Source organism: Leptonotus elevatus, chromosome 15 (genome assembly GCF_054856555.1).
Source record: "Leptonotus elevatus isolate MCC_2025b chromosome 15, RoL_Lele_1.0, whole genome shotgun sequence".
NCBI lineage: Eukaryota > Metazoa > Chordata > Actinopteri > Syngnathiformes > Syngnathidae > Leptonotus > Leptonotus elevatus.
The window spans coordinates 10,018,375-10,036,317 of record NC_141253.1 but is presented as its reverse complement, the minus strand read 5'-3'; the positions used below and the strand labels follow the sequence as shown (position 1 = coordinate 10,036,317).

At 39.5% G+C, this 17,943-nt stretch overlaps 1 protein-coding gene across 7 annotated transcripts; it reads left to right on the top strand.

The window, feature by feature from the left end:
- The first annotated feature begins 2,921 nt into the window (after window positions 1-2,921).
- Window positions 2,922-17,259, top strand: golga2 (golgin A2). 7 transcript variants are annotated; one of them, XM_086097086.1, is made up of 28 exons: window positions 2,922-3,068; window positions 5,182-5,334; window positions 5,949-6,017; window positions 6,447-6,590; window positions 7,093-7,139; window positions 7,437-7,500; window positions 7,592-7,651; window positions 7,871-7,951; window positions 8,287-8,325; window positions 8,413-8,475; window positions 9,194-9,287; window positions 9,385-9,491; window positions 9,608-9,666; window positions 9,758-9,899; window positions 9,996-10,085; window positions 10,186-10,293; window positions 11,362-11,449; window positions 11,638-11,780; window positions 11,857-12,075; window positions 12,189-12,302; window positions 12,970-13,194; window positions 13,269-13,368; window positions 13,515-13,606; window positions 13,688-13,958; window positions 15,227-15,388; window positions 15,460-15,566; window positions 15,633-15,822; window positions 15,898-17,259. In XM_086097086.1, the coding sequence occupies exons 1-28, from the start codon at window positions 3,021-3,023 to the stop codon at window positions 16,137-16,139; spliced, it is 3,321 nt and encodes a 1,106-aa protein (XP_085953212.1). In that variant the 5' UTR covers window positions 2,922-3,020; the 3' UTR covers window positions 16,140-17,259. The 7 variants fall into 7 exon arrangements, with proteins under 7 accessions (XP_085953212.1, XP_085953213.1, XP_085953211.1 ...); XM_086097087.1 differs by having other exon boundaries at window positions 15,224-15,388; window positions 15,901-17,259; XM_086097085.1 differs by having other exon boundaries at window positions 15,224-15,388.
- Window positions 17,260-17,943: the final 684 nt, after the last annotated feature.

Genomic DNA, 17,943 nt, shown 5'->3' with positions numbered 1-17,943 from the left:
ATATATATATATATATATTTCCCTGTTTTCTGATTTTTTTTTATATTTGTCTGACTAATTTTCCCCTGTTTTATGAAATAAATATTGTTTCTGCTTTTCGGGATATTTTTTATTTTTTTTTCTGAATACCTTACAATAAAACATTAATAATACTGTGTGTGTTACTAATTATAGTACATGCCTTACCTTAACTGGAGGTATGCGGGAAAGTGCCCGCTTCCACTATTAGCGAGTCTGCAACAAGTCACTTGGAGTTCAGAGGTAAAAAAAATAAAAAATAAGTACTCCGAAAAACAGAAGCACTAGCTCCGTTTTTCAGACCCCCCCCCCCTCCCCGTTTTTTAAATACCCCCCAACCCCTCCTATTTTTCTGAATATATTTCCCCCGTTTTTCTGAGTAATATTTCTTCCTGTTTTTCAGAACATTTTTTCCCCCCGTTTTTTTTTGGAATATTTTTTTTATGACAGAAAAAAATATTCAAAAAACAGAAGAAAAAACAAACAAAGTTTCTCAAAAAAATGAGTCAGAAAAACAGGAGGTATTTTGTTGCATCAGATGATTTGTATTGTTGGGTAGTTACATCAGTCGCATTTCAGTCCCTTTGGAACATTTCTCAAATCAGAATTGAATTTCTCAAAACTACTTTTTCCAATTTTTAAATCATGGTGTAAATTTCTCTTTTCTTGGAACAAGTTGCAAATGCTTTGTGCGCAGCCATGCGATTATCTTCAATAATTCTCTGCTGTTTTTGACATTATTGGTTATGTCAATGTTGATCAAAATTCATGATAAGGGGTCTTGGATGAATTGTCTCACACCCCACAAAATGTTGGCATTAGTTCATCGTATAAATATTAACATGGAAAATGGCTGAACAAGTGTTCATATGTTATTGAGAAAATTTAATAATCAAGTAACAACCAGTTTTCTGAAAGAGCTCAGAAGTGAAGATAATTGTTGTGATGTGGATGAGAATTTGTGGCCCAAAGGAGCAGGAAGATTGTATTTAACAGCATTGCATTTACAATTTTCCCTTTGGATATTGTCCCATGGTCCCATTATCTGTACTTACTTGATTAGTTTATATCCCAATATAACAGTTTTCCTTAAATTGCAATGGCAATATTTTATTCTTAATTTCTAGTTCCTGGTTGTAAAACAGCCACAAGAGAGTGGCCGATACCAGTAGTAGCGATATCTTAAAATAAGGTTTGTATCGATACTCGCACATCTTTACTTTTCCCCAAAAATGTCACGTTTGTTCAACCATTATCATTACATCATTAAAGAGAGTAAGTCATTTTCAACACTTAAGATGGGTCAGTAATTTGAAAAAAATAAAAATAACACCCACACACATGGACTGACCAACAGTATAGATTTGTGAAAACAATATGAACACTAGTGAAAAGTGAATCTTGCCCAGTCTCTTGAAATCAATCTTTCACATACACGTAACTTTCAATGTAAGTATTGAATTTGTCAGTAGTTTACATTAGAACATCCTTCTAGAGTACACTGTTATATTGATACCATGAGTAAGCAATTTGACTGTTTTACCCAATAACACAAAGAGTTGTTTTTTTATTAAAATGTAATTGTATTTTATTTTATATCACACTTCCTCATTGTTTGAGCTTATGCCAACAGATTTTGGATGAGAGGATGGCAACACCCTAGCCTGGTTACCAATCAATTGCAGGCATGTACACTGTAAAAAAAAAAAAATATATTTTTAAACTATATATACAAAAAAATGTTTGGGGCTGATTCGGGCAACAATGTTAGCACAACAAAACAAGCAAATTGCTTGCTCTAAAACAATTTGCTGAGTTGTTTAGTTGTGCTCATAAATTTACATACCTCCAGTGAATGTAAACTTATGAGCCCAAGTTTAGGTAGCAGTGCCCAAAAAATTGGATACAACCTGAAAATCACAATTGCTGTGCTCAACTTCTCATTATTAAAGGGTGTTGAACATTTTCAAGTATTGAAAAGTGCTGCCATTTGTTTTAATAATAAATACAGTTGTGCTCATAAGCTAAGGGTATATAAACTTATGAGCACAACTGCATATCTTTAAGTTGGGGGAAAACACAAGGAACACTTATTTCTGTAACTTCTTGTGTCTTTGTTGTGAAATGCAAGATATAAGATACAGAATGGGGGGAAAAAACCCTGGAAAACACATTGTAGGATTGATTTAATTTGTCATCCTGTACCCTTTTGCAGAAAAAAACAGTCCCAAAGCATAATGCTTCTACCCCCATGATTCACAGTAGGTATGATGTTCTTGGGATATAATTTCCGCATTATTTTTCCTCCAAACACAACAAGTTGATTCTGCAGCAGAAAGTTTTATTTTGGCTGCATCTGACCACATGCCATTCTCAATCCTCTTCTGGATCATCCATATGCTCCTTGGCAAGCTTTAGACGAACCTGGATATGAACTGGCTTAAGCAGCGGGACACGTCTAAAACAGCAAGATTTGATTCCCTGTTGGTGGAGTGTGTTACTGATGAATGGTAACCTTTGTTACTTTATTCCCAGCTCTCTCTGCAATGTCATACAACTCTGTAGTTTGGAACTAGCTCTTGCTTGTTTGTAGTTGACCAAATAGTTCTTTTCCACCACAATTTACAAACAAGTTATTTAAAAAACCCAACAATGTGATTTTGTTCCTCATTCTGTCTCTCACAGTTGAAATGCACCTATGATGACAATTACAGACCTCTGTCATCATTTTAAGTAATCGCACAATCGGCGACTGAATACAGTTTTTTCCCACCTTGTACATGGTAGATAGATAGATAGATAGATAATTTACATTACTCTAAATAAACGAAAGGTCCACCTATCCATATATTTTTCTTTCTTTCTTGTTTTTTTTAATTCTTGTTTTTTTTTTAACAAACAGAGTTAAGTGTGCCCTCTAGAGATCATGACCGCATCCGACAGCAAACTGATGACGTGGTTCGTCCGTCCGGGCCGTTGATTACCACAGCAGCAGCAGCAGGATGGCCGACCAGAGCAGGCAAATAAAACTCGCCGCAGCCAAGAAAAAGGTACAATTAAATACATTATTTTGGTTGTCATTTAAAGCTGCTCTTGTTTACCTTCATTACGTGCTATTTTATCACAGTTGTATTAACGCAACAATGGTAGCGTCATTACACGTCTTCCGACCTCTATGGCCGACGCTTGTCCGGACACCGTCGGTCGTCTCGTGCATCGATGCGCAGGAAAGCCCGGTGCTTTATTGAGGCCTTTACTTTCTAAGATCCAACTTTTCCAAATTGTGGTTATTGTTTTTATTTCCAAGTGCCATTTTTACCACGCGACACTATCTGAACATTCTGCGATTTCATTTTTTAAGGCGTTCGAGTTGCTTTTTAGCTGACAAACAAAATATGTATTCCGTCGAAGCAGTACGTGCTAACTTGGCTAATAAGATATTAGCAAAAAGGCTAACTAATGAATATGGAGCGGTGCACGAGTGCAAGCGTGTCAATGTTTTGTTTTTAGGATGGCCTTTTGTTACTCAGTTGGTCGTAAGTTCCAGTAAGGCGGATAGAATGATGGGGAGTGTTTTGACAGCTGACAGCCACTCTTCCCTGTCCCGCGGTGTGTGTTTGGCTTAGGCGTGTTTGTTCGTTACAATATGGCCTTTACGATGTACGACGTTACCTTTTAGGAAGTCACTATGCCGACATATGCTCAGAGCAGATATTGTAATTAATTATTATCTGTCTTAACTGACATTTAGCCCCTAGATTAAGTATTTTAAAATTTCACTTTTTGAAAGAAGAATTTCCCAGAATTCCACGCGGTCCTATAATGAACCCATTATGACAAACTTCAAGACTGAAAAAAATGCTAGTATTGACAACTTCTAGCATGTTTGGCTTCACAAAGACTAGCAAACTAGCTTTTTGAGAGTTGCTTATGCCTAGCTTCATTTGAAATATGATCTAATGAGTAGGTCGAACATTGTTTGAGACTGGGTTAGGTGCATTCTTGCTTGCATACCTCTAACCTTGAGCTTTCAGTCTTATCAGAACCTTCAATATATAGGTTAGTATACATTTATTCTGTAACAACTGGGGACAATTACAAACTTTTAACACAACAGAAACCACCAGTACAATCAGGTACGAAGCATGGTTAAATAAATCAAACTGTGGAAACTGTTGGAACAGAAACAACAATTCAGTAAATAAGAGCTAGGCACAACCAGTAAAACTAATACAACTGAGTTAATAAATATATCAAGTAGCAGATAATACTGTTCAAATTCATCTCTATTCGCCATGATATAATTTAAAATTATTCAACTAAGGTCTGACGTTTTCTCCAATTTGTTTAGTTGTGAGATAGACGTTGGGAGGAAAGAGAGCTTGTAGTGCACGTTTTTGTAGCTACTCGCTCTATAATGTCTCCTAGATGGCAAGGGACAATTCCGAGCTTGCATCACAAATCAAGCTTACATCACAAGTCAAAATGGCGGTCAACTCGGTGAAAGGAAGCGCTCTCCGCTCATTGAAAAGCATTGGACTTTGGATCGTTGGTAATTTGATTTGTTAAGATTATTTTGATTTCAAAATGTGATGAAATATCGTTTGACTACTATTGCAATCTACATGATTTGTATGCTAGTCGCAGGCAAAAGCAATACAATACGCTGTTTGTTTTCACTGTGTAAAAGAAACTTTTGCATTGTGGATGTTCAGAATCATCAATAGCTTCTAAAAAAACATTAGCAGGATCCTCTAAAATTCTGTGAGCCAGGTTGACTAATTTTTTTATCAAATATTGACTGTAGAGTCGGGTAGTTTTCCTTCCAGTCACCTTCATGGCCTAACACCACACGACACACAAACAGCTCAAGTCTGTGAACGAAGTGGTCTTTGAGCCAGTTTTCCACATAATAAATAGATCATCATGAGGATGCTATGGCGAATGGTAAAGCTTTACCTGTACCGATTTCAAGTTGATGAGCATGGGCCATTCTCACATCATTCTCTTGTAGGCTTGTGTATGACGCAGCACTTTTGTCTCAATATTTCTAAGAAGGGAAGTGGAAAAAGCTAAACTACTTGTATATGCTGGCAGAGCTAACCTAAGGCACAATAAATATCATATAATTTATAAGGTCTCGATTTTTCACGTTTTGCTCAGCTCAAGGAGTTCCAGCAGAAGAGCACTCCAACCAGTGTTGGAGAAGAAAAAGGAGGAGGACTTCTAGGCGGCGCGGGAGCAAAGAAGAAGAGGAAGGTGAAAGGACCCAACCAGTACGATGCACCCTCGATTGACAGAAACTCTCCAGACAATGTAAGCATGGTCAAGCAGCAGCTCATCCTCTGCAAGGTTTTGGAGGAAAATATGCCTCACAGGAGTTATAACCATCTACACGCATAAGATAAAATCTAGTCATGTGTTTTGCTTTTTAATTGGCTTTTTCTGTCATTTCCAACATTTTTTACAAAAGATGGAACAGTAGGTTGAGTGATGTTAAGAGAAGAAGAATATACACCATTGTATACATTGTGTTCCGCCAAAGACCTAGGGACAGATTGCCTGGCCTGTTTTGTTTTTGACAGGGTTTCTAAACTTTGAGGCAGGATGTGCAATAGCAGATTTGACAAAAAAAAAAAAAATAATAATATTTTTTTATAGTGTATTGCATTATTCTTCTTATTCTTCCTATTATTATTATTTATTATTATTATATACTATCGAGACTTTGTTATTGTAGTTCTTAACATTTTATTCAGCAACCTTTTGATAGGCATCCCATCTTTTCTTTCTTTCTTTTTTTTTTTAAACCCTTGTTTCCTAGACAACTTCCTGTGGGCAATCCTGAAAATGTCTGCCTTCTATGCTCTTGTTTGTCATTCTTTTCTAAAGATTTCCTCTCTCCTTCTATGTCTCCCTCATGTCTATAGTTTGACAATATTCTCAAAGCATTTAGTCAAAGCAATGGAGTAGCCCTGCCTGCATATGGCAAAAGTCAGGTGAGCTCTCTATCCTTGTATCTGCTTTACTTTTTTTTATGCTTTTCTAACATCTGTGTCCTGCTCCTGCTCTTGAAGTGCTTGCATTCCCATTCTGACCGACTTCTTTAACGAAGGGCTTTTAAGTTCGTCACATGTTGCAGAGAGCACGTGCCCAGCTTCAGGTCTTGAAAAAATAGTGCATTTTACATTTATCCCCCCCCTACCATTGTTTGCTGAGCATTTAATATAACATGCTTACTTAAATGATACAGTTGGAATGACAGTATTTGCATCAGGCTCCCCAATGCTATGTCTCAATGTCCCATTGTCTTTCTTGATAGGAATGGCATTGTTTCAGTGCTCATAAACACATAAATGCCTCTCTGTTGTGTTTTTGTCTTAACTGTCATAACACTCGTATATACTTTTGTGTACATGCCACCTCAGACCGTAGCCGACGTGGTGACCATCACGTCCTCGGGACACCCTCCCAGGGCTGAGCTCGACCGACACTCACCCCTGTCTAACGCTACTAATACTAACACCACTACTAACCCTCAGAGTGTCGGACACCACACTGCCATGCTGCAGGTGTGTCTCACTCTAACTGGATTCCTAGCTGGTTTCTGCCATATAAACTCCTCAGTGTCATTACACAGCATGTGCAATAGGATATTTGATTGATTTAAATGATTGCTTACATTATGGTAATGTATTACTTTCTATGTGTATGTTTGTCTCCAACAAAAGTTGGCTTTTGATTGGTTTGGTTTATTGGTGAGTTGAATTCATTGAATCTAAGTTGTGCAAAATGTAAAAAATGTACTCAGAATGCTGATACAAAGGCACACAGCAATACTTGACATCAGCAGCGTTGACTAGAAGATGTTTAAAAAAAAAAAAACATCTAACAGAATGTTGAAGAAACTTGATAACCAGAAATAGTTGGGCTTGTTGAGATTTTATATGCAAGCCTCGTAGTTGAGCTTTTGCATTATCAATTGCGTGCGGTTTTATTTTTGGAATGTGTCCTTTGTTGATGTTTCTATTTGATCTTACACTTCCATTTTCTTTTTTTTTTGTCTTTCTGCAGGACTACCCTGACACTAATGGCAATGAGAGTTTATCGGAGCAAAATAGGTAGGTTGGCTCATTTCGTTCAACCTGCAGTACGTGAAGAGGATGTCACACAGTATGATGGAGATTGTGTGTTCTAAAGCTGAAGCATTTGTTTCAAGAACAATTAGGGCAGTGAAAAGGCCTGTCACGATAATTACTATATCGACTTATGACTAAAATGGACACAATAGTTGCGCCCCCCCCCCTTTCAAATTTTATATATATATATATATATATATATATATATATATAATTTTTTTTTATATCTATATTTTTTTCAAATGTATGAGTGTATGTACTGCATATGGTATTCCGCAGACAGCTGTCTTCCACAGAGAGCCTGCGACAACTGTCTCAGCAGCTGAACGGCCTAGTCTCTGAAGTACGTTGCTGCAACCTTTTGATAAATACAAATCTAACTCATTACTTGAGATTTTTTTTTTAATGAAGTTCATTCATTTTTGTGGTTTCAGTCGTCTGCTGCACATCTGAATGGTGACAGTCCCCCGTCCGTTGGCGAGAGAGAATTGGACGTATGATACAACGCTCATCATTTTCCCACACACTCCATTGGTCACTTTTTTTTTTTTTTTTTTTGCACAACACATAAAAATGCTATTGTTTGCCCTAGTGCTAATCATTTACAAATGTTACTCCTTGCCTGTCGTATCCATTTTTTTGTCTTGTGCCACAAACACTTTCTTCCTCTTACGTTTTTTTCCTTGCTTTCCCGGATGCATGTTACACGCTAGAGTCGGAACCAGGAGCTGTCTGCTGCCCTGGAGTCCAGCAACTTAACAAACTCTCAGCTCAATACCAAGCTTGGCCAGCTGGTAAGAAGCTGTGTGTGTGTGTGAGAGTCTTTGAATGCCACAATGCACGAACTGTATTGCATGTCAACGTTATAGCACGTCACCTTAAGTATCACTATCCTCACTAAAATGGTTACTCATGCATGTAAGTCATGCAATGTTTTCCCCTATTGCTGAATGCATTTCAGTAAATTGTAACAAAAGTGTATTTCTTATATATAATCTTTGTTTAGCGCAGCAAAAAATGTCCAAATGTTTGATGTTCTGACATGAACTTAAACTTTTTGGCCACATTTCAAGGGTGGAATTGTGTCACACTGCATTGATGATAGGCTTGTGTTCTTTTGCTTCATCAGGCACAACAATCTCAGGAGCTCACAGATCAGCTGCAGAAGGTCTTTTTCACCCCTTGTTCATCTTCACGCCTGTGGCTCATATCTTACTTGTTGACATTGATCACATTTTAATTTCTGTTCATTCAGGAGCGAAAGGAATTTGAACAAAAGTTTTTCAAAGAGCAGGGAGCAATGCGGGAGCAATTACAGGTATGTTCTCATACTCTTGATATGTTAATTGGACCTTTGTGTTAAGTAGCATGTTATACTATAAGGATTATTTCTACGCTCTAAAATACACTGTGTCTTAATTAAACACTATAGCTTAAATAAATGTCTTTACTGTGACTGATATAAAGGACAAGTCAACCCCAATTTATTTATTTATGTATTTTTTTTACAATATGTTCTATGCATCTCCACCTGTCTAAACATTGCATTCTGATTAATATTGCATTTGTCAAATCTGAATTAAGCAGCAAGATCCATCTCAGCCTCAGGTTGCAGCCATTTTTCCACCTGCTGTGAAATGAAAACTACATCACAGTTGCTCAGTGCTCAGGTAGCGACCAATCACGGCTCGGCTTACAAATGTCACCTGACACCCCCCCACCCCAACACAAAACAAATAAAAATAAAAAAAGGTGAGGTTGTTACCTGAGGAACTCTGATGCCATTTTCTGTTGACAGCAAGTAACAAAATGGCCGCCCCGTGAGATGGATAAAAATGGGTAGATTTAGCTACTTAATTCATATTCCTCAAATATTAATCAGAATACCGGGTATAAATAAACTGAACTACGTTACGAAATACAGAAGTCTGTCTATGTTCTAACTGTACATGTATCTGCACTTAGTTATGTAAAAGCAGTGATTGATTAAGGGTGCATCAGACAAAACACTGCACTCTTTTTGACCATCTCCCAAGGTTCACATTCAAACAATTGGCATACTGGTGTCGGAGAAATCTGAGCTGCAAACCGCACTACAATATACACAACAGGCTGCACGGCAGAAAGCAGGTGGGTGTGATTCAATGTTGTTTGACTATTTATAAAAATAAAAAAAAAGACCCCTAGTTGCAAGTCCCTTTCCCTTTCAATGTGATTAAATGTTCAGGAGAAAAAGAGGAGCTGAATAGCCGACTGCAGTCAACAAAGCAGAGAGTGTCGGAGCTCGAGAGAACGCTGTCATCCGTATCGACGCAACAGAAACAATTTGAAAAGGTGGGAAATACTGAGAACGCAAATGGCTGTGGATCAGCATAAAAAAACAAAACAAAATAAATGCTTTGCTTCGGATAGCTTTATGATTATTTCTTTCTTTTTGTTTTTGTCTCCAGCACAACAAAGAATTTGAAAAAGAAAGAGACGCCCTAAGGCTGGAGGTATTTAGGCAAAAGTAAGTGAGGTCTTCAGTTGTTGTTTTTGTCTATTCATCATAAAAGACCACCAAGAGAATTAAAAGCTGCACGCTTTGCATTTGTTTCCAGCAATTTGAGCGACGAGTCCAAACAGCAGCGTTCGGAGCTGTCAGAACAGTTGAGGCAGAGATCGCAAGAGACGGTAGCATTACGGCTGGAGGTGGAGGATCTCCGCAAGAGGCTCGAAATGGCCGACCTCATGTTGCAGCAGGTCAGTTTATGTGTATACATGTGACCTTGGTTATAGATTGGAGTTTTGTTTCTTTCTTATTTTTTTTTTAATCATATTTGGGTTTTGTTGGCACAGTGCTCCACTCAGTCGGATCCCAGTATTGCCAGCCAGCAGATCCAGTTACTGCTGGAAGAAAAGCAGCAGGTGGAAGTGCACAATCACCAGGTTCTAGCTGCAAACACCTGCAATACCTATTGTAAAAATTGCTGCTTTTCCTTTTTCAACAAATTTGACTTTTAACCCCTTGTTGTTATTCATGCTATAGCTGATGGAGTCAGTTGCCCAGCTGAAGACAGAGCGGGATTGTTATGCAGAGCAGATCCAGGAGGGGGGCCGCGTTTGGAAGGACAAAACAGAGCAGCTGCTAACACAAGTAAACCACGCCAAGATTTCAAGAAGACCTTGTGCATTTCCCCCCCACACACAATTTAAAACTAGCGTCATTTCAAAAATGGGCAGGTAGCAAAAGATATACTTAGTTGGTAAATTTCAGACTTGATAGAGGGGCAGGCACTCCCAAGACCCAAATATTTGTATGTAAGCCATTCAAATGTCAATTCACCAATTATATTATTATTATAATATCCCAATTAAAATAAAGCTGTAAACTTGTACAATGAACCCCAACTTTTTGCAAGGGATAGGGACTGACTGACCCCAGACGGGAATAGTGAAAATCTCCAACTGATTGGTGCCTAACAAATAATACATGGACATCAATTCTTTGTTAGGGTTTAATTATGAAGTTGGCCCACGCAATACGTTGGTGGCATGTTACTGTTATGCATACATAGTATGAAAAATCATTATGACAGCTGGCTGGACTTGTCTTTTTGACTGCATTTACTAAAAATCGTTTTTTTTACAGTGTAATTGTAAATGCAGCCTTCCTGTGCCTACCTTGGTCTTCATTCCTGTCTCTCTTATTATACCCTGTACAATTATAAACAATTGCCAGGAATAAATAGCTCTGTGTGTAATTTGACTCTACACACCAGCTTGGCCGGTCTGCATAAATATCCTTTTCATGGCAGACAATGCCTGTGCGCATGTCAAGAGTTATATTTGTTCAAGACACTACATAATGTTGCTGTAATTCTTCGATTTTATATATTTTTTAAATTCCTTTTCGTTGTACAAAGAAGCATTGTCAGTGAGCAAATTGACAAAGTGACACGCTTGTCACATCACTTGCGTGATTTGCGGCCATTCGATGGGGAAATCTTGCCCTAAAAGTGCAATAAATCAATATTAGGATGTTATTTTTTCACCTTTTAGGCATTTTTTTTGCAGTCAAATCATCCATGTTAATTTAGCCGGTGTCCCTTTAAACCTGAGAGGATCTTTCAGAATCACTAGCATGTACACAACCATGAACCTGTATTGTTGAATTATTCAACACAAACAAACCATACGGACTAATGTATGCATGTCTGTGAAGGTGTCACTGGTTGCAGAAGAGAGGGACAGAAACATCGAACGAGTCCAAGAACTTGAAGCTATTATTGCAGAGTTAAAAAATGCTGCAGGTAAGCTAAAATATGGATTGTAACATGTCTTAACAATCGTTAGTCCTTGGTTTGCTGCAGTTTTGTTCTCATGGCGGTGACGTAACTTGTATTTGGAGCGCGCTGAAATTGATCACTAAACTACACTACTGTGAAAAACAGGTTTTTTTGTACAGGCCTAAATCCAGTTTTTCCTCTATCTCTTCTAGCATTACTCTCCCGAGAGAGAGAAGAGCAGAGTGCTGCCGAACCTCAGTCCTCAGGCCCTTCAGAGAGCGAAATGGCTCTACAGGAAGCTCTCGACACTCTGCAAAAGGAGAAGGACTCACTCGATGAGCAGTACCAGTCGCAGGTGTGCACCAATATGTTGTAAAATGTCTCCCTGAAATGTTTCAGAGCGTATTTAAGACAGCATTTTCTCCTTATAGCTGTGTGACAACGAGCAGCTGAGCCGCCTGTGCTCGGAGCAAGAGGCGCGCCTGTCTGATCTGGAGCAGCAGGCGGAGGGCCAAGCCCAGGAGGTCGACGACCGTCGCCGCATGCTCGAAGACGTTCAGTCAGACAAGGCAACCATCAGCCGCGCTCTCACGCAGAACCGAACGCTGAAGGACCAGCTTGCTGAGCTGCAGAACGGGTTTGTTCAACTGGTGAGTTTTGGAGTTTTCGTGTGAAAGAGGGAAGTTTAGTTTTTAGTTTGCAATGTGAGAGATTGCTACTTTTTTCTTTTTTATCTGAAAAATGTTTTTCTTATTTTTTGCAGTCGAATGAAAACATGGAGCTGACAACCGCCATTCAGTCGGAGCAGCATGTTAAGAAAGAGCTGGCACGCAGAATGGGCGAGCTTCAAGAGCAGCTGCACAATGTGAAAGAGCAGGTTCGGTCTTCTACGTCAGTGTTTCGCGATCTTTATTGAGCCAAAGGGTACACATTTTACATCATAAGGATTTCACGGCATGCAACCAAACAAAATGCACAAAAAGCACAATACAGTTACAGTATCTCACAAAATTAAGTACACCCGTCACATTTTTTTTCTTAAATTCGACAACACTGAATAAATGACACTTTGCTACAGTGTGAAGTCATCGGTGTACAGCTTGTGTAAAGGTGTACATTTATTGTCAGCACACAGCCATTAATGTCCAAATCATCCGCAACAAAAGTGAATGCACCCCTAAGTGCCTTAGCTCTTTTCCCTCACTTTTGGCATGTGGCTCGTTAGTGTTACATGGCCGCAGGAGTGAAAGGGGACCAGGTTTAAAAATAAAAAAAAATCTAGTGGACAGTTTAATTGTTCATATGATCAACTTTTTTCACTAGCATAGGTAGATGAACAAAGAGAAAATTTGTGGTGAATTTAGAAAATAATTTTCAGAACTATTAAGTGAAATTGTGTGATTGGATAACCTAAAGGTCTTTCACGCCGTACTACTGTGCTGCGGAACAATGGTTGGGAGTCACTGTCCTATATTGTTTTTGTATTTCATACCAAACATTTATCGCAGATGGTTGTGCTAATTTTGGGATTCTCTTACCAACAGCTGGAAGAGAAATTAAAGGAGGCTCAAGGTCTGGCTGAGCAGAGGGACCAGGTGGCGGCCCACCTGCAACAGTACAGCGCCGCCTACCAGACGGTGGCCTCCGAGAGAGAGCAGCTCCACCGGCAGTATTTAACGCAGAGCCAGCTCATGGACCGGCTGCATCATGATGAGTCCCAGGGCCGCACACAGCTGGAAGTCAGCCAGAATGAACTGAAGCGAGCACAGGTATGCAAGCATGTGCCTGCCCCTACTTCTTCTCTTGAAATAATGAAATGACTGTTCTTGCCCCCCCCCTTCAGGAGCATTTAGATCATTTGGTGAAAGATAACAAGCATTTGCAGGCTGAGGTGAGGGAGCTGCTCAACAGTTCAGCTCTAGCCATGGCGCCCAGAGATGAAGGTTTGTCAATGTTATTCTGTTTTGAACAATAAAGTGGGGAAACTGCAAAAAAATTGAGAAGAGAAGAGAAATACTACTTCACAGTACTGTATATATCATAAGCAGTATTTGTATAAAGGTTTATCAATATCATTGATGTTGCTCAGGAGACGGCGTGGAGAGCCAGTTGCCTCAAGAAAGTGTTACGGAGTCATCCTCCATCATCATCCCGCAAGACTTTGAGAGCCAAAAAGAGATGGTAAGAACAATACTGCCATATAAGGTCCATTTATGTTGGTTTGCATTTGACTTTTTGTGATCGATTTCACCGCCTCCGCAGGAACAGTTCATTCACGATGCCTTGGCTCGTTTGGAGGCCGAGCGGGACGAGGCAAAGAGGCAGCTGAGGGAGGAGCAGCGACTCCACGCGGCCGCAAAGCACCAGGCTGCAGTGGCTCTCAGCCTCCAGCAGCACAGTCACAATGGGCGTGATGATCACCATCACGATTACGATCACCATCACGATCACGATCACGATCATGATCACCATCACGAGCATGAACACTCTCAGGGCCAACATAGTCACTGTGAACACAATCACCAACATTCAGGTGAGAAAATATTTTTTTGTTTAGTATGATTGTTTGTTTTAGGGCAGGGGTCTGCAACCTGTGGCTCTGGAGCTACATGTAGCTCTTTAGTCCCTCTTCTGTGACTCCCCGTGCATCTCTGAAAAAAAATAGTTGAAATTTATATTATATTTTTACATACAGTGTTCCCTAGTTTTCCGCTGGGGTGAGGTTCCAAAATATACCCGCAATAAATGAAATCCGCGAAATAGTTAGCTTTATGTTTTACATTTATTATAAATGTTTTAAGGCTCTAAAACCCCTCAACATACAGTTTATACACTTTTTTTCATTGACGCATTTAAATTTTTTCACATTTCTCTCGTTTAAACATTCTCAATGTTCAAACCTTCATAAATTTTATAAAATCAGAAACATTACTGTAAAAGAAATGCATGCAAACTTGCAATAAAAAAAACCTCTGCAAAACAGCAAGGCCGCGAACAGTGAACCGCGTTATAGCGAGAGAACACTGTATTAATTTTTTTACATAAAATAAATTAACGATTGAATAAAAAAATGAATAATTAAAAAAAATTAAATGTCAAGAGTCCAAATTTTTAAGTTGTCAGAAAGAGAGATGAAAGGTAGATGAAATCAATCAATAAATAGAAATTCCAAAAAGTGACCATAAAATGTCCAAAAAGCAAGAGGAAAAGCAGAAAATTAGCATAAAAATGTCAATGAAATTGCCAAAAATGCCCAGAGAAATTAATAAAAAAGGCAGAAAAAAACCCTTTCAATAAGTAACCATAGAATGCCAAAAGAAGAAATCCCCACAATTACTTTAAAATGTCCACAAAATTGCTTAAAATGTCAGAAATTTGATAGCAAAGAATTATATATATTTTTTAAGTCTAAAAAGGAAGAAGAGGAGAAAATTACCGCAATATGTCCATAGAATTGTCAAAAATGTCAGAAATTTGAAAGGCAGAAAAGTCTAAACATTTATGAAAAATTAAGTATTAAAAATCATTAGACTAACCTACATACATACATTAGACTAACAATGTTCAAATGTTTTGCGGCTGCAGGCAGATTTGTGGTTATTTATTTGGCCTAAAATGGCGGCTCTTTTGACAGGAAAGGTTGCTGACCCCTGATTTTAGGGGGGAAATTTAATTAAGATTTTTTATAATTAGGGCTGAATGATGTGTATTTTATTTTTTATTTTTTTTGGGCAATTTACGACAATGAATTTTCAGAGGTGTGTTGCTCTAACTCTGCTAATGAACTCATGTGCCCAGAAGGAGGAGGAGTGCCGGTGGAAGTTCACCAGGTGTTACAGACTGCAATGGAGAAGCTCCAACAGCGCTTCACCTCGCTCATGCAGGAGAAGGCCGACCTGAAGGAGCGCGTGGAGGAGCTGGAGCATCGCTGCATCCAGCTGTCCGGCGAGACGGACACTATCGGTGAGAAGGGAGGATTGTTCCTGATGCGAGAAGGTGAAATCGCTAAATGTTGTCGCCGCTTTGATTTTCAGGAGAGTACATTGCCCTGTACCAGAGCCAGAGGGCCATCATGAAGCAGAAGCATCGGGAGAAGGAGCAATACATCAGCATGCTTGCTCAGGACAAAGAAGAGATGAAGGTAGTGACGAGAACGTCTCCTTGGCAGTGAGTGACCGCAGGTCCGAAATAACTTCCTGTCCACCAGGCAAAGCTGGCAGAGCTGCAGGACTTGGTCATGAGGCTGGTGGCGGAACGCAACGACTGGTACGGCAGATACGCCGGCGCCATCGGCGGCTTGGCTTCGGCCAACCCCGACCTCCTTCCTGTTGGCGAGGACCACCGTCACAACGAGCACCAAGCACACGGGGACGACGTCGGTGCTGGCGGCGGAGCAGGTGAGCTGAAGGGGGCGTCGGCCCACCTCGATTCCAGCTCGGAAAATTGCCTCTGATAGACCTTATGTGTCCTAGAAGCAATGGAGGTCATCCCCCTCTCCGAGCCCACCGCTGGTCAGGAAGCCCCCTCGCTTCACAGCCCGCCCCCCGTCGAGCCCAAGGAGGACGGCACGGCGCGGCAGATCATGCAGCTGCTGCAGGAGATCCAGAACCCGCAGGGGCTGCCGCGGCCGCCCCCCTTCATGGGCGAGAATCCGTGCATCCCTTTCTTCTACCGTCCCGACGAGCAGGACGAGGTCAAGATCCTGGTGGTGTGAGATCGCTCATCCGTTTATTTAAAAGCATCCAAAATGGCCGCCGCCCACTTTTCCGTACGCTCAAGTGCAATAACAGGGCCTCACGTCTCCTTACTTGTGACACATCAGGTTCGAATGTATACTTATCCAAAACTGCGTTTGTGCGCGCGCTTGTGTGAGGCGGGGTCTGATGTATCATTTTGTAGACTTGAAGTTAATTGCACTAAAACGGTTCGTACAGAGCTTGCTGATGACGGATCCCATGACGCCTGTGCAGCTGAGGATGCCATTTTGAAAGAAATAATTAGGTTGGATGCAAGAGTTTTCAGTTACTAAACCTTTCCCGTCACATTTTGCCAAATTTGTGTATATCATCAACTGTATTGCTCATATTGTAATGGGTAAACCATTACATAACAAAGGAGGTTACGTTACTTGTTCCTCCTTGTTCCTAATCTTTTTCATTTCTTCATTTCTTCATTTCTTCATTTCTTCATTTCTTCATTCCTTCATTCTGTTACTTTCCTTCCAAATCCAATTTTCTTCCGCCATTTGACGTTCTTGTCCTTTGGGAGCGGTCCAACTCTATCAGGGGTGTCTTAACTACAGCCGGTGGCCATTAGTGGCTAGTTGCAATATATAATATTGTGATGGTTTGATTTTTAGCTCGTTTATTAAAATTGAAGAATTTCTCAGTGTGGCTCTTCAATTTTTCTCTATGCGTAAAAAGTTTGCACACCCCTGATATTTATTTATATATATATATATAAATTGGGTGGTATCTCTACATTGTTACTTTGATTGAAAGTGAGGAAGGAGATGGAGAGCATTGATCAAACGAGTTGAATGGGGTGTATATACTGTAATTGTGTATCATATTGTATATTGATGTGGCTGGGTGTGTGTATGTATGTGCAGAAGGTGACGTTTAGTGACTGACAGGCTGACATTTAATACAAAGGAAGACAAAAAGAGAGGACATATACTATTTATTATTTGGAATGATTTAGTGTCTCAACCAATCAGTTTTGGATGTTTAAGTAGAAGCGAGTGTTGAAAATGAAGACGTGAACTGATTTGTTGGCTTGGATTATTTCCCCCTCCTGCCCCCCTACTGAATAAAACTGATTGAGCAACATTATGTAAATGCGTTTTCTATTCAATCTCAAAATGTTCTTAATTATTTATGGTTAAGAAAAATACCACCGTAATGGGAAATTATTGATTAGAAACATTCTAATTTGGTCCAGGAAGAAATGGTTGTTGGTTTTAAACGCCACACACCGAGAGACTTAATGTTTTAAATTATTACATGACCACTTTACTATTCAAAAACAAAAACTTAGATCATTATTATTTCGTAGTCTTTCCCTATGTGCTACTTTACCATGCAGTACTGCAATGTCTCCTCTAGGGCTGAATAAAGTTTGCCTACACAAAATTGTATTTTTATTTTCAATTTGAAGAGTAAGCTGAGTTACGAATTAAAAACTGCAGTCCCAAATATGTTTTATTAATTCTTTTCTTAAAAGTATTCTTATGGGCACTGTCAACTATCTTAACGTGAAAGTTACATTTATTAATAAGCCTTTGACATTTCTTTGAACGTGGACAGTTGAATTCACACTGTAATGCATCGAATGCTCCACTAGATGACGCTAATATACTTAAGTACCCTCCTACTTGGCTACAGACATGCTTACGCAGTACACAGGTCCTTCCAGAATTGGACAACAATATAGGCATAAACTTTTTCGAGGGGAAAAGGGCACCATTTATTTTTGGTTGTTTTGAAGAAAAACAGGTAATGAACCGTAATAATTTA

Bases quoted from the DNA above. Each gene is read 5' to 3' on its own strand.
- golga2 (XM_086097085.1), top strand. From the start codon at position 3,021: ATGGCCGACCAGAGCAGGCAAATAAAACTCGCCGCAGCCAAGAAAAAG. The intron at 7,140-7,436 runs GTAGGTTGGCTC...GGTATTCCGCAG, and splicing joins AGTTTATCGGAGCAAAATAG to ACAGCTGTCTTCCACAGAGA. The intron at 13,369-13,514 runs GTTTGTCAATGT...GATGTTGCTCAG, and splicing joins CATGGCGCCCAGAGATGAAG to GAGACGGCGTGGAGAGCCAG.